Source organism: Notechis scutatus, chromosome Z, assembly GCF_049901735.1.
Source record: "Notechis scutatus isolate UNSWTSFEM ecotype Mainland chromosome Z, rNotScu1.2, whole genome shotgun sequence".
Taxonomy (NCBI): Eukaryota; Metazoa; Chordata; class Lepidosauria; order Squamata; family Elapidae; genus Notechis; species Notechis scutatus.
In genome coordinates, this window is record NC_142025.1 from 124,446,596 (window position 1) to 124,459,378 (window position 12,783).

Here is a 12,783-nt window from a genome sequence, read left to right on the forward strand (position 1 = left end):
TCCATTCTTTCTGATGAATGCTACAAAATGTAATCCAAGTTACTTCTTTTTAGCTACCCTTTCATAAATAAATCAATTTGCAATTTAATCTGTTTTGAGTTATTAGATTGTGTTATTTCTAAATACGAAGGAAAACCAAGAATATATATGCTTTCTCTAGGTCACATTAGAATAAAGTGGAAGTAAAGTTCAGTGAACTTGAATAGTTTTACCCTATCAGATTATACTTTCAGACATACAACTCCCATACCTCTAATTAAGAATCCTGCTTTAATAGAGTTCAGAATTCTAAGGGAATTTAGGAGAAATATTACTAAATGTTATTGTGCAAGGCTACATTTTCTAGCTTCTGTTTCCTATCTGCAAAATGGGAATAATAATGAAATCTATAGCTGGCTATTAGGAACAATGAAATAAAGTATGTTCATAACAATACTAATAATTTCCTGGACCAAAGGTCACAACTGTAATAAATAAAGTCACTTTTAGCCATTTTTCTTTCACTTAAATGGTTAATTCCTGTTCACTGCTTTCCCAGGCAGAATGTAAGAGAATTTTGGTTAGCGCCAGCACCAAGGAAGCTTTAAGATGACATAGAAAACAATGGCCTAACAGGAAAAAAAATAATTTAGCAATCTCAAGGTCATGCTGAGTAACAGTGTAGCAATGTAACAATAAACAATTCAGGCGAAAATCACATGAAACAGACTCTTGAAGATAACACACACACAAGCAAAGATACAAAATGTAATTAAGAGCAGATTAAGATAGTCAGGGGTTTATAGAATTAGTGGGGAAAACTTCAGAAAATAAACCTTATGTTGCGTTAATCCAAAGGAAAAAAGATAATAAGAATTTATCAGATTGGCTTAGCATAGTTGGAATGTGATGGGAAATATAAATGGAACAAAGTATGTTTGGAAAGGAAGTATTACCCCGGGAAGACTCTGAAGACGAGCAAATAACTGTTCAACATTTCTTTAAAAAAAATAATCTAGGAAAGAACTCAATGGTAAACAATACAACCCAGAGGAGAGAATAGGAGAATAAGATACCTATCAATCCATTCAAGAAGGAAAAAAGGTGTGATATTCTTTGTTTTAATCACCACTAGGATGGAACGATAGCAGAATTGTCTGTAGTATTTGTGAATGGATTTCACATGATGCTGGAATGGAAGCATAAAGAGAGGACATTCTGAGCCAGAGTTATTAATTTGGACAGCAAGCAAATGTGATGTATATTTATTGTTATTTATTTTTAAATTCTGCTTCTGGGTTTACATCCCCAAAAATAATAGCCCAGAAAAACAATGAGCTCTGTGTGTGTGTGTATGCGCATGTGTGTGGTCTAAAGACACACTGGTGCTCTGATCCTAAAATAATGTGTCCAAGAGAATATCACAGGCATCACAGTCCATAATTTTTCCCACTGATCTAGGCTCATTTGCTATCTAAGGGCTGAAACCGAGCAGGAATCCTGGATATACATGTGGCTATCATTTTCTCCAAAGAAAAAGAAGCAGGACATTTGCCCTTGTCCTAATTAAGCTCTAATCACAGATTATAGTTTGGTTTGACTTCAGACAGCTAGTTACCACCTGGCTGAAGGTCACACTTCAGGAATGTTACTGAGAAGGCGATTAATGGATTAAACAAAGCCAGATGAGAGAAATAAAAACTAAAGAAAAAAAAACTATAAGGTGCCGCTGGGAAGAAATGATGGTGAGGGGAAAGCAAAGGAGAAAAGAGAGCTTTCCTCCTATTAGGAGGTAGGTAACTGAGCACATGGTTCATACTAACAAATGAGGCTAATGAAATGGGTTAAACATTACCAGACCTCAAGTGAAAAGTTGGGGGAGGAGAGCATACCTTGATAAATGGGAAGAAACTATCCAATTTAACTTGCTTACCTTCCCTGGCAGTTTCACTAGGATCCCAGATTTGCCCTGGACTGTTTCTTGCCTGTCCATCCTCCTCTGGTTTCCCCTCTTCATCATCTTCCACTTTGGTTACAGTGAACTGAGGCATGTTCAAAGCAAAACTTTCTTCTAGGCCAGGACACAAAGAACTGAAAGTGTCGGTGAGTCAGGTGACAGGCAGCCCCAGGGAATGGGAGGGAAAGGGTGTGGGCATGTCGTGTGAGGGAGACACACCTCTATGGAGATAAGTGCCTGTTCAAGTGTATGCATGCCACAAAGAGTTATTTACAACCCTGCTGCTAAGAAGATTACTCTCTGTGCATATTGCTACACTGCACTAGTTTGCATATTTACATCAGGACAGCAGTATGCACTAGTTTGCACATTCTTTACATCACGACAGCAGTATGCAGTCTCTTGCTTTCTGCCAAGAATTTGAACTTGAAAATACAAAGAATAACAATTGTAATGCAAAGAGCAAGAGTCATCAAAAAGTAGTTCTACTAGCAGTACCTGTAGGACAAGTAATGTGTTCTGCAAAAGCAAACCAAAGCCATCAGAAGACAATTCAATCTTGACGAACTGCCCTTCCCTAAAGCCAGAATATGATTTGAAGTTGAAGTGTATATGGCTGCATAGTGACAGCTACTCCTGGAGGAACCCTTGTTTTTCAATTTTCCCCTAGGTTTTTTATTTTAATGCACAAACTTGAAACTTAGGCACTGGCATTACCCAACTGAGATTTAATCCTATTTTGGGTTGCAAAAAGAGAGTAAGAGAGCACATGTCCATACTGTCATGTTCAGAAAAGAAGAAGGCTCAAAATAACTGGGAGTTGCTGGGGAAGAAAAGAGAACTGGGAATTGGAACTCAAAAGATGTTACACCAGATATTACACATTACAGATAAAGATAGTACATAGGTGGAGGAAAGAAACCTGAAGTGAGAAAAATATGACTGCATCCACACTGTTAATTCTAACTATTCTCAATTGTCTGTTAAACCCATAGTTAAAACCTGTTTTACAACAATCTTCCCTCCATAACTGGCTTTGTCATAGATCCCAAAATCCCTTTGAGAAAAGACTCCACAGCTTCTCTATTTACACTTAGTATACTCGTTTACTAAAACTTCAGTGTGAAAACAAAATGTGTGAAGGAAGTGGGAAACTAAAACAGAAAGCTCCAACATTCCACTTCCTCCCGCAATCTTACACATGCTGTTTATACCATCAACATGACAAGATTACAGATAAGGACATAACCAATTTAAAAGGCACTTTAGCTTAATCTGAGGTTAAAGCAGTAATTGTTTGGCCCAACAAAAGCAGTGAAATGCTAGTTATCTACAAAACCCCTTTGTGCCTTACTACCTTAGCATGGCTGTAGAAAGGCAGAACAGAAGTCTTCTAAGAGAGATGAATCCAATGAAAAAGGGTGTTTGAGCATAAACTTTATTCAAATCTATGACTATTCTCTGTTCCTATACAATGATTCACTTACTACATAAATATCAACCCTTTGAGGTAGATCAGACTAGGAAACCATAAGCTATGAATGCTAATGATAGTACTTTGATCTTTTATCTAATAGGGTTTTTTTTTTTTTTTTTTGGTTATGATTCTTTCTACTATCCCTCAAGGTTATTCCTATTGCCTACTACAATCAGGTGTGGAGAACCAAAGCATCAAATAAGTTCAAAAATCTTTAATGGGCTCACTGACTGATTTCTCTTCATCAAGATTTAGAAGCTCTTGTTCAAGCTCTTGTTCACTTAAAAAGTTAAATCACAGTTTAAAAGCAATCATCATGTACTAATACATCATTTGATTGCATCTGAATGTTAACATAGTCAAAATTTCATCTGAAACAGTTTTCATATATAGCAAGGATGTCAAACTCAATTTCATTTCAATTCAGGATTGTGTTTGACCTTAGGGGGGCGGGAGGAGGGTTGGCCAGGGTGGGGATAGGCAGCTAGATGTCACTCATCGAGGCTCCATTTTCGGCCATGTCGGCCCTCCTGGGCTCCGTTTTCAGCAATGACCCTCCTAGGCTGTTATAGTATCCTGCTATATTATTAAAGGCATCTATTTTTTTCATCAACAGTGATAGTAGCATAAGATTTAGAAATAAACAAAAAAGTTACCTGCAAATAAAAACAATTAGTGTTTAAATGACTTATATACTACGCCATAAATCTATGTTGTCTGAATGCACACCAAGGGTTCCCTGCAGATATTAAAAAGCAAGAACATCTAGTTCCTTTAAAGTGGAAATGTAAGAGAAAATATGCCATTAATTTTTATTTTAGATTCAAACAACTCATATCTTAATTCATTTTATGAATTCCAAAGGAAATCCAAACATATATAGGACAGCAATCATGTATTGTTTATGTACCTTGTCAAAGGCTTTTTCATCAATAAAATTGCAAATTAGTCTTTTTATTCAAGTGTATTAGACACATGACTAACTTAACATTGTCTGCTACTTGCCTAAATTTTAAAAACTGTGCTTGATCATTCTTAATAACAAACAATATCATTTGCTGTACTCTATTTGCTAATAGTGCTGTTAAAATCTTTGTATCAACAGTAATCAATGAAATAGAATAATTAGCACACTGAGTATGATTTTTATCTACTTTTGATTAAATAAACCTGATTAAATGCCAGTGATAACATTCCCATTTCAAATCTCTTCATTTACCAGACAAAGTTTTGGCACAAAGCAATCTATAAATGTTTTATACCACTCAACAGGGAACCCATCTAGTCCACCTGCCATTTTGAAAATTATCTGTTTAATCTCTACATCAGATAGTACAACAAAGGTAAGTTGCTTCTGTGTACCATTTAAATGTGGTATATTAATTTTATATTTTAAAAACACCTATATCTTAAGTACATTCTCTAGATTATGATATAATTTTGAAAAATTTAAAAATTGAAATTAAAAGCTACTATTATCACAGTTTTATATTTGTTATCAATAACAGGTTGGGTCACTTTGATCCAGTCACTTTCTCTCAGCCCAACTCACCTCATTGGGTTGTTATTGTGGGAAAAATAGGAGAAGAAAGGAGAAATAGATTTATCTCACCTTATTTATAAAAATAATAAAATAGGGTCATTTTTTTTAAAAAAAATTAAGAAATGGATGGAATAAAGAATTGGAGGTTCTTCTAGTATCTAGACAATGAGAGAATGTTTTAACTTAAGAATATCAATGGACCTCAAATTACCATTTATACAACTAAAATATTTAGAATTTTTTAGACTCTTACATTTATATAGAAAAAGACTGTCAAAAACAGAATTTGGCCGGAGTGGTAATAAAGATAATTCTTCTTTAAAACACATGTTTTTACACTGTCTTACATTTATCACGTTTTATGAGAAAGTATTACCGTATTTGCCGGCGTGTAAGACCACTGGGCGTATAAGGCGACCCCCCACTTGGAGGCATGTTTTCAGGGCAAAAACGTCGTCTTATACGCCGGCAAATACGGTAACTAATCATCCAATATTTACACAGTGTGTATGTTATTCTGTGTTGGGAGTGAAGGATGTTTGAATTCTCTTAGATGGACTGTCTAAAAGAGCGTGTCTCGGAGTAGGCAGGCGTTACTCCAGAACCCTGGCCCTTCCCCTCGGGCTTTCCTGCAACAGAGTCCTCTTGCAACACGTCCGCTAGGTCAGCCAAATGATCCTGGCGGGGTCACCGGAAACGCCCTCCAGAAATCCCCGGGGCTGCAGCGGCAGGGCAGAGTGCCAGGGGCCGTGGGAGGAGCAGGAAGGCGGGCAGCCTTCACATGGCCCTGCCTGGGGCGACAGGAGCAACCCACGCTCTCGCTCCCCCCAGTCACTGCAGCCTCGGGCGGAGCGAGGTGAGCGGGATTCGAACCTGATTCAGAGACACGGGGAGGCTCTTGGCGGAAGTGACGCAGGGGATCCGGGAAGCCAGAGGCGCCTTCGCTGCGTCCCACAAGCATCCGAAAGCCGGCAGTGGATATACCGTATTTGCCGGCATATAAGACGACCCCCCCACTTGGAGGCATGTTTTTCAGGGCAAAAAAGTCGTCTTATACGCCGACAAATACGGTATATAAATACAACTGTGCCCCAAAAGCTAACATTTTCAGATCAATAGCGTGTGTGTGTGTGTGTGTGTGTGTGTGTGTGTGTGTATCTATGTATATATATATATATATACTGCTAAAATTATATAACCTTTTTTATTTTATCACATTTTTCACTTTTAAAAAAACATTCTTTTTAACTTTTTTCCTTCTCTGTCATTATTTTAAAAGCAATAAAACAATAAGTTTTTTTTAAAACATTGGGGAAAACATGCCCCCAAATACCAGTTGCAGGGAAAGAACAGCTGGAAAGAAATACACTTTCACCTCGTTTGGTAAAGCACAGCAGAGATATCTGTCTGGTGGCTATTAGAGCAAAACTCTGGCCTAAGATGAGCTTTGTCCCGATATAACCAGGCTATTCTCATGTTCTTAAAAGAACATAAGAGAAAATGGAAATTGAGTCATTAATATTGACATGTATATCACCAAAGTAAATCAATCCTTCAGGCTATGGTTGATATTTCAATTTATAGTGGAGAGAATATCTAGCTATCTGGATTGTTTATTCTGAGTCCAGAATTGTGAACAAAGAGCTTCTGAATTCTATTCAACACCTAGAGTCTATTATGTAACCTGAAAGTCCTGTTATCATATCATATCATATCATATCATATCATGACCTGCTACATGCAAAACAGCAGATAATTTAGTGTGCCTCCAAATATAAAGGTGTTTGTTATTATGCTTCCTACCACTGTGATGTGACCTAGAGTAGAACACTTCATTATTATGAAAAAATGTACATCTTCCATTCTTGCTCAACTAAAATGTGATTACAAATCTCATTTGAATGGAAGGGGGGGAAACCATTATGGAAAGGCAGAAAATGACCCTTAATTAAGCTGAGAGCTTGCTTGGAAGCAATGGTTCACAATCTGACTTCCAGAAAATTTTTGTTGTTAATCAGGATTTAGTAAGCTTCTGTGAAATATTTACATAATATTCACTATGTATACCCTCTTCCACTGTAATCTGACTGCATCTTCATCTGCCTTTTTAAGTCCTGGCTGTTCCAGGTTTTCTTCCAATGTTCTCTGCCTCAGCTCCACGAGCACAGGTCTAAGCTAATGCCCTGGACTGGAAGAAAAGGAGATTGAGATTAGTATTTAATATACTAAATGAGAATTTACAATTTAGAGCTAAACTCTATGCTTCTTAACTCCAAGACTCAAAGAAGTCAAAGTATAAATTTATCACATATTACAATCACAGAAAAGGCCAATTAAAACTAAAATAGTGCATTTCAAAACAACAAAATGGCCTAACTTGCACCTTTGATTTAAGTCTTCCAGTTAAGCTTATTTCTCTTTCAAATTTATAAACACTTTCCTTGATTGCCACATTTGTTTAAACTGAAAGCACTGTAACACAAAAACACTTAGTTATACTACAAGAACCTTGGTAGGCAAATTTCTCTCCTATTGCGTTCTGAGTTTATAAATCCCGAACAGATAAACTGACATCAGCAAAGATCTGCTTCCAGGAAAAAAAAATCTTGTAATTTGATGTTTATACTTGCTATACTTTTCAGCCCAAAAGAATGCTGGAAAAAATTATGTAAAATAGCTTGAGACTCTTCATCAGCAAGGTAAGTTAACAGAATATGATCAAATTTGCTACGATGAGAGAAATAGGTAAAAGAAAAATTGAGCCAGACAATGGACAGGATTAAACTGGGGGGAGGGAGCAGGGACTCTACAGAAAAACACACCCCAGAAAAAACATTGTTCTCAATGCACCCCTGTTTATTTTATTTATTTATTGAATGTATATGCCCACATTCTCAATCTCAATCAGTCGTATCTAACTCTGGGTGACTAATAATACTAAAAAACAGAACAAAAAAAATGTAACATTTGATTGTTGAGATGTGTGGCTATAGAAATCAAATAAATAAAAAATGCTTATGGGAGAGGCATTTGGCAGCTTAGTTTCTTGACAAATGCTCCCTTCCCTCTTTCTGCCCAGACATATGATTCATAGCAAAGCATTTGTTGGCCACTCCTTGTTTCCCAGTACACATATGCATACAAAAACACACAAAAACAACATATAGTAATTTGAAAACAGACACACACATACACATGTCATATGCCTATTACATCCTTACATGTACTTTATATGCAGTCACCTTGATCAAACTCTTAACAGATATACAGATACTTATACCATGAGAGAGGATACAAGTGCACATAAGGAGACAGTGTATGTTGTACACACAAATGCAGCATGTTACTTTGTTACACAAAAGAAAATAAGGACCCCTCCTATGATCACTGCTGCTAAAAGATACCAAAATCATCTTCTTCATACTTTTTCTTCGTTTCTCAAGCTGTCTACCAAGGTACCATTAAATATATTTACATACCTTAGAAAAGGTAGCAGCTGTCTACCAAGTATATTTATGTTTTATATTTAGATGCCCTAGAACAGGGGTGTCAAACTCGCATCATCACAGCGGCTTCACATGACGTATCGCGATTCCTGCCCCATTGCTTAACCGGGCACGGGCATGGCCAGCGTGTGACGCATCTGGCCTATCGATCACGAGTTTGACAGCCCTGCCCTAGAAGGTGGTAGTACTTAATTGATCTTGGAAAGTAAGCAGATTCAGACTTGGTTAGCATTTGGATCCGGGAAATCATCAGGGTTATTGACTAGGCTGGTTAAAAAAACAAAACAAGAATGCTGCTAAAAAACCTAAATGGGAACAATCACCAGAAGTTGAGCTCAACCTGAAGATGGGATGGAGGTCTTTATCTTATTTATCTGTCATAGCTACCTATTTTATGAATGTTATCTGGGCAGTATGTCATAAAAAGAATAAAAAACTTCTTAAAATAACTATGAAAATACAATAAACAAGCATATGAAGACAATGGGAGAGTGTTTAAAAACTCATATATAATAAAGCCATTTATTAGATTTATATCCCACCAAGACGGTATACAGCAGTTATCAAACTCGCCACCTCATGTTGCTGTCACATGACATTTTGCAACATTTTTCCCATTCGCAGAGCTGGGGTGGTGTGGCCTGCATGTGACACATCCGGTCCACAGGCTGCCAAATGTGATACCTCTGGATACAGTATATAATTCTTCTACCTCCTATTTTCCCCCATTAACAACTCTGTAGATTAGGCAGAGAAAGAATGGACCAAAGTCATTCAGCTAGTTTTCATGCCTAAAAGACTAGAGGTCAGTCCGTTGATTTCTAGGCTGGTGCCTTGTACTACCACATGGAGGTTGCTATCACTAATAAGTTAATTTTTTTCTCCAGCCACAAAAATATTATCCTACTTTGTCTTTTGTTTAATAGGAACTATATGTATAGGAGTATTGAAATACAAGCAGTTAAGGGCAAACATCTCATCAGATAACTCAAGGAAGCACTAAGGACCTCAGAATTATTGAGACACTGGTTGGCTGGCTGCACAATTTATCTTATCTCATGTTTATCCATATGTAGAGTTGCTAAAAGGAAAGACAAGCTCGCTTACTGTGTGCCAGATACAATCTTGAAGAGATTTTCTTCATAAAGCAAACAAACACACAAGTACGGCAAAAACCACAGGTGGCTCTGTAGCTCTAAGTGTTTGTATCCAAACTTGGCAAAACTCAGGTGTATGGACTTAAACTCCCAAAATTACCCAGCCATTGCCAAATTTGAAAAGCACTGTTCTAATGAGGTAATTTTAGAGAAGTTAAACTATAAATGCATTTACAACTGTTGTTAAGAGGATCAGAAGCCACTTTCTTACATTTTTTTCTTTTGATCTATTTTTTCCTATTTTCTTTCTTACCTTTTCACTGTTCTTTATTTTCTAAAATCTGTATTGTTTTTATGTTAATATCTCTTTAATAAAGATTATGTAAAAGAAAAAACTGTCTAGAGATAACTACTAGAACAGTAACAAGAAGAAAAAGCCAATTAAAAAAAAAAGGTGCGATTGCTTACATAAAAGTCTGCATGTAACATCTGTCTGGACTAAAAAAAAGTAGTAAGTATAAATGAGGAGTAAATTGTGTGAGATAAACATAGCACTTGGAAGATAGGTGCTATCAAGGAGTAGGAGCAACAAAGAAAACATTGTGGTTACTGTTTTTATTTGTATACTCAGAAAATGGTTCATGTGGAGAAAAAGGTGTAAAATACAATTAAATAAAAGTGTACAAAATTATCCTGCTTCCTGAAGGATAGACATTAACTGCAGGAGAACATGTACACATCAGTGCTCTGCAAAGCTGGGCAAGAACTCAGCAAACCAATGAGGGAAAGGCAGCCTGCCAACTTTCACAATTAAATATGCCCCAAATTGACTTTTATCGAAATGCGATACAGTAGTTGAAGAAAACATCCCACAGCATTGCAAAAAAATCAAAGGGGACAAACGCAATATAAAATGCCATGGTTTTTGGAAGCAAATACGCACAATCCTGATTCCTTGAAGTAGGCACGACTATTTATAGGTCATAACAAAGTGATGATGCATGTGCAACTGACGAAATGACTGTTGCAAAAGGGGAAAAATGGTGCACTGCAGTAACTCCTTCATGTCAAAGTTGACTCCAGGCAACTACACAAATCACTGCAGTTCTCTGTGGCTGCTGCCCGTAGCAGGAAGGAAAGGCCTATTGGATTGCTCCAGGCCAGGCTACTGATGAACCCAGGAGTGTTTTAGGGAATTATTCCTGAAGCTCTGCAGCATGCTCTAGACAAGGCCTTATATTGCTATCTGGAATGAGCAGGCAACAAGAGCCTTAAATTGGACAGTGTACTCTCTTCATGATTGGAGATCCCATAGAGCTCCCTGTTTTCTGAGGAGCTTGGGGAGATAAAAACACTTCTTCTGAATACGTCTGGAGAAAGACAAAAGAGCAAATCCAACTGAGCATGAGTAAGAGCTCTTATGTGGACTCATGTGGTGACAGAACAAATGATAAAGTGGGCCAATTTTATTGTGTCTGGAAATAATTGACCAGCAGCCTTCTTTTGGGTGCCCAGATCCTTTCTTTATAAGGAGAGATTGTTGAAGCTTTTTCAGGCTCACTGTTGGACAAAGTCATTGGAGTATACTTGAGCTGGACACGATCTAGCAATAGCAATAGCACTTAGACATATACCACTTCACAGTGTTTTATAGGCCTCTCTAAGCAGTTTTAAAGTCAGCACATTGCCCCCAACAACAATTTGGGTCCTCATTTTACCAACTTCAGAAGGATGCAAAGCTGAGTCAACCTTGCTGGTGAGAATCGAACTGCCAAACTGCTAGCAACTGGCAGTCAGCAGAAGTAGCCTCCAGTACTGCATTCTAACCACTGCACCACCATGGCTCTTACCACTAGGCAGGTCTTATGCAAGTGATTGAAATATAGTCTTACTATCTGAAATAAATTTAACCTGGTTAGGCCTGAAGTAGATAGGGTCCTTGGAGCTGTGAATTCTTCTACATTTTAGATCCATGTTATTCCTAGTTGGTCAAGGCCAGTCGGGAGGAACATGTAGCTGTATCCAAGTGGTAATGAATACTTTTTTGCAGAAGATCTGTTGAGGACATGTAATGGTAGTAGTACATCTGTCTTTGTTTTTCTAGATCTCTCATCAGCTTTTGATAGCCCTGATCATGGTACCTTTCTGATTAAGTCCATAAGTTAGTTTTGTGCTAGTTCTCCTCCTTCCTTCAATGCTAGTTCCAGTTGATGTTGATGGGGATGGGGCAAGGTGTAACACTAAATCTCTCTTATATGCAGTTCCTCAAGCTCAACTCTCTCCCACTCATATTTAACATCTAAATGAAATCACTGAATGAATTTTATTTGCCAGCACCATCAATACCTAAATGATACTCAGCTATGTATTCCACCCTTAGCTGTACAATTTGTTCAAGGTTCTTATCCAGTGACTGGAAGCTGGGAGTTTGGATGGGGGAGAATAGGATTCAGCTCAACCCTGGCATATCCAAGTGGTTATAGACCTCTGAACCTATAGATCTGCTTTTACATCTCTTACTGCTATCGGAGTAGCATTTCACCAAAGTTAATATACCATCTGGAGGGCTTCCTGAACATACAACTCCTGCTCTAAAGGTTTTGCAGATTCGTCCCATGTATCAGTTGTGCTCATTTCTGGATTACAACGGTTGCCATTCATACCTTTTGTCACCTCCTGATTGGATAACTGCATTGTGCTCTAGATGGAGCTTTCCTAGAAGAACACTCAGAATGTAGCAGTGCTTAATTTGGGGTACTCTAAAGTTTCCTGTGTAACATCACTGCTGCACAAGTGACATTGCCTTCCAGTATACTTCCAGAGGCAATTCAAGGTTGGTCATCACCATTAAAAGCAGTCAGATTACTTGCTGAATTGACTACCTGAGCATTTCTTCCCAATTTCAGAATCCTTCAGGAACATTATTAAACTGCAGATATCACAAGGACCTCAAATTTTAATTTTAAAATATATGATTAAAAACTTGTAAAACCATGTACTTTCATAAGGTTTTGATATTCCACCTGAAATATTATCATAATTTGAGCAGGAATGCTGAAATCTCATGAAATCTTACAGTAGGTGAATTTTATCCATTAATATAAAATTAATGCATAATTTAGGGGCCACCTACAATACTCTTACAAACCACTAGTTATCCACAGACTGTAAGATGGGAATTATTACTAAAGAACGATGCAGCTGTACCACACAATGTTTCATCT

The 12,783-nt window shown here is 37.5% G+C and overlaps 1 protein-coding gene across 10 annotated transcripts in view; it reads right to left on the reverse strand.

The window, feature by feature from the left end:
* SLC12A6 (solute carrier family 12 member 6) overlaps window positions 1-12,783 on the reverse strand; it is a 47,490-nt gene that overhangs the window by 30,373 nt on the left and 4,334 nt on the right. For 3 of the 10 annotated variants that reach the window (XM_087948397.1, XM_026688358.2, XM_026688357.2), the window contains exon 1: window positions 1,913-2,105. The exons of 6 other annotated variants lie outside the window; for them this stretch is intronic. In XM_087948397.1, the coding sequence (XP_087804523.1) occupies window positions 1,913-2,030 (118 nt within the window). In that variant the 5' untranslated portion in view covers window positions 2,031-2,105. Of the gene's footprint in view, window positions 1-1,912; window positions 2,106-12,783 lie in introns of those variants that run through there. One more of the 10 variants, XM_087948398.1, reaches the window with a different exon arrangement.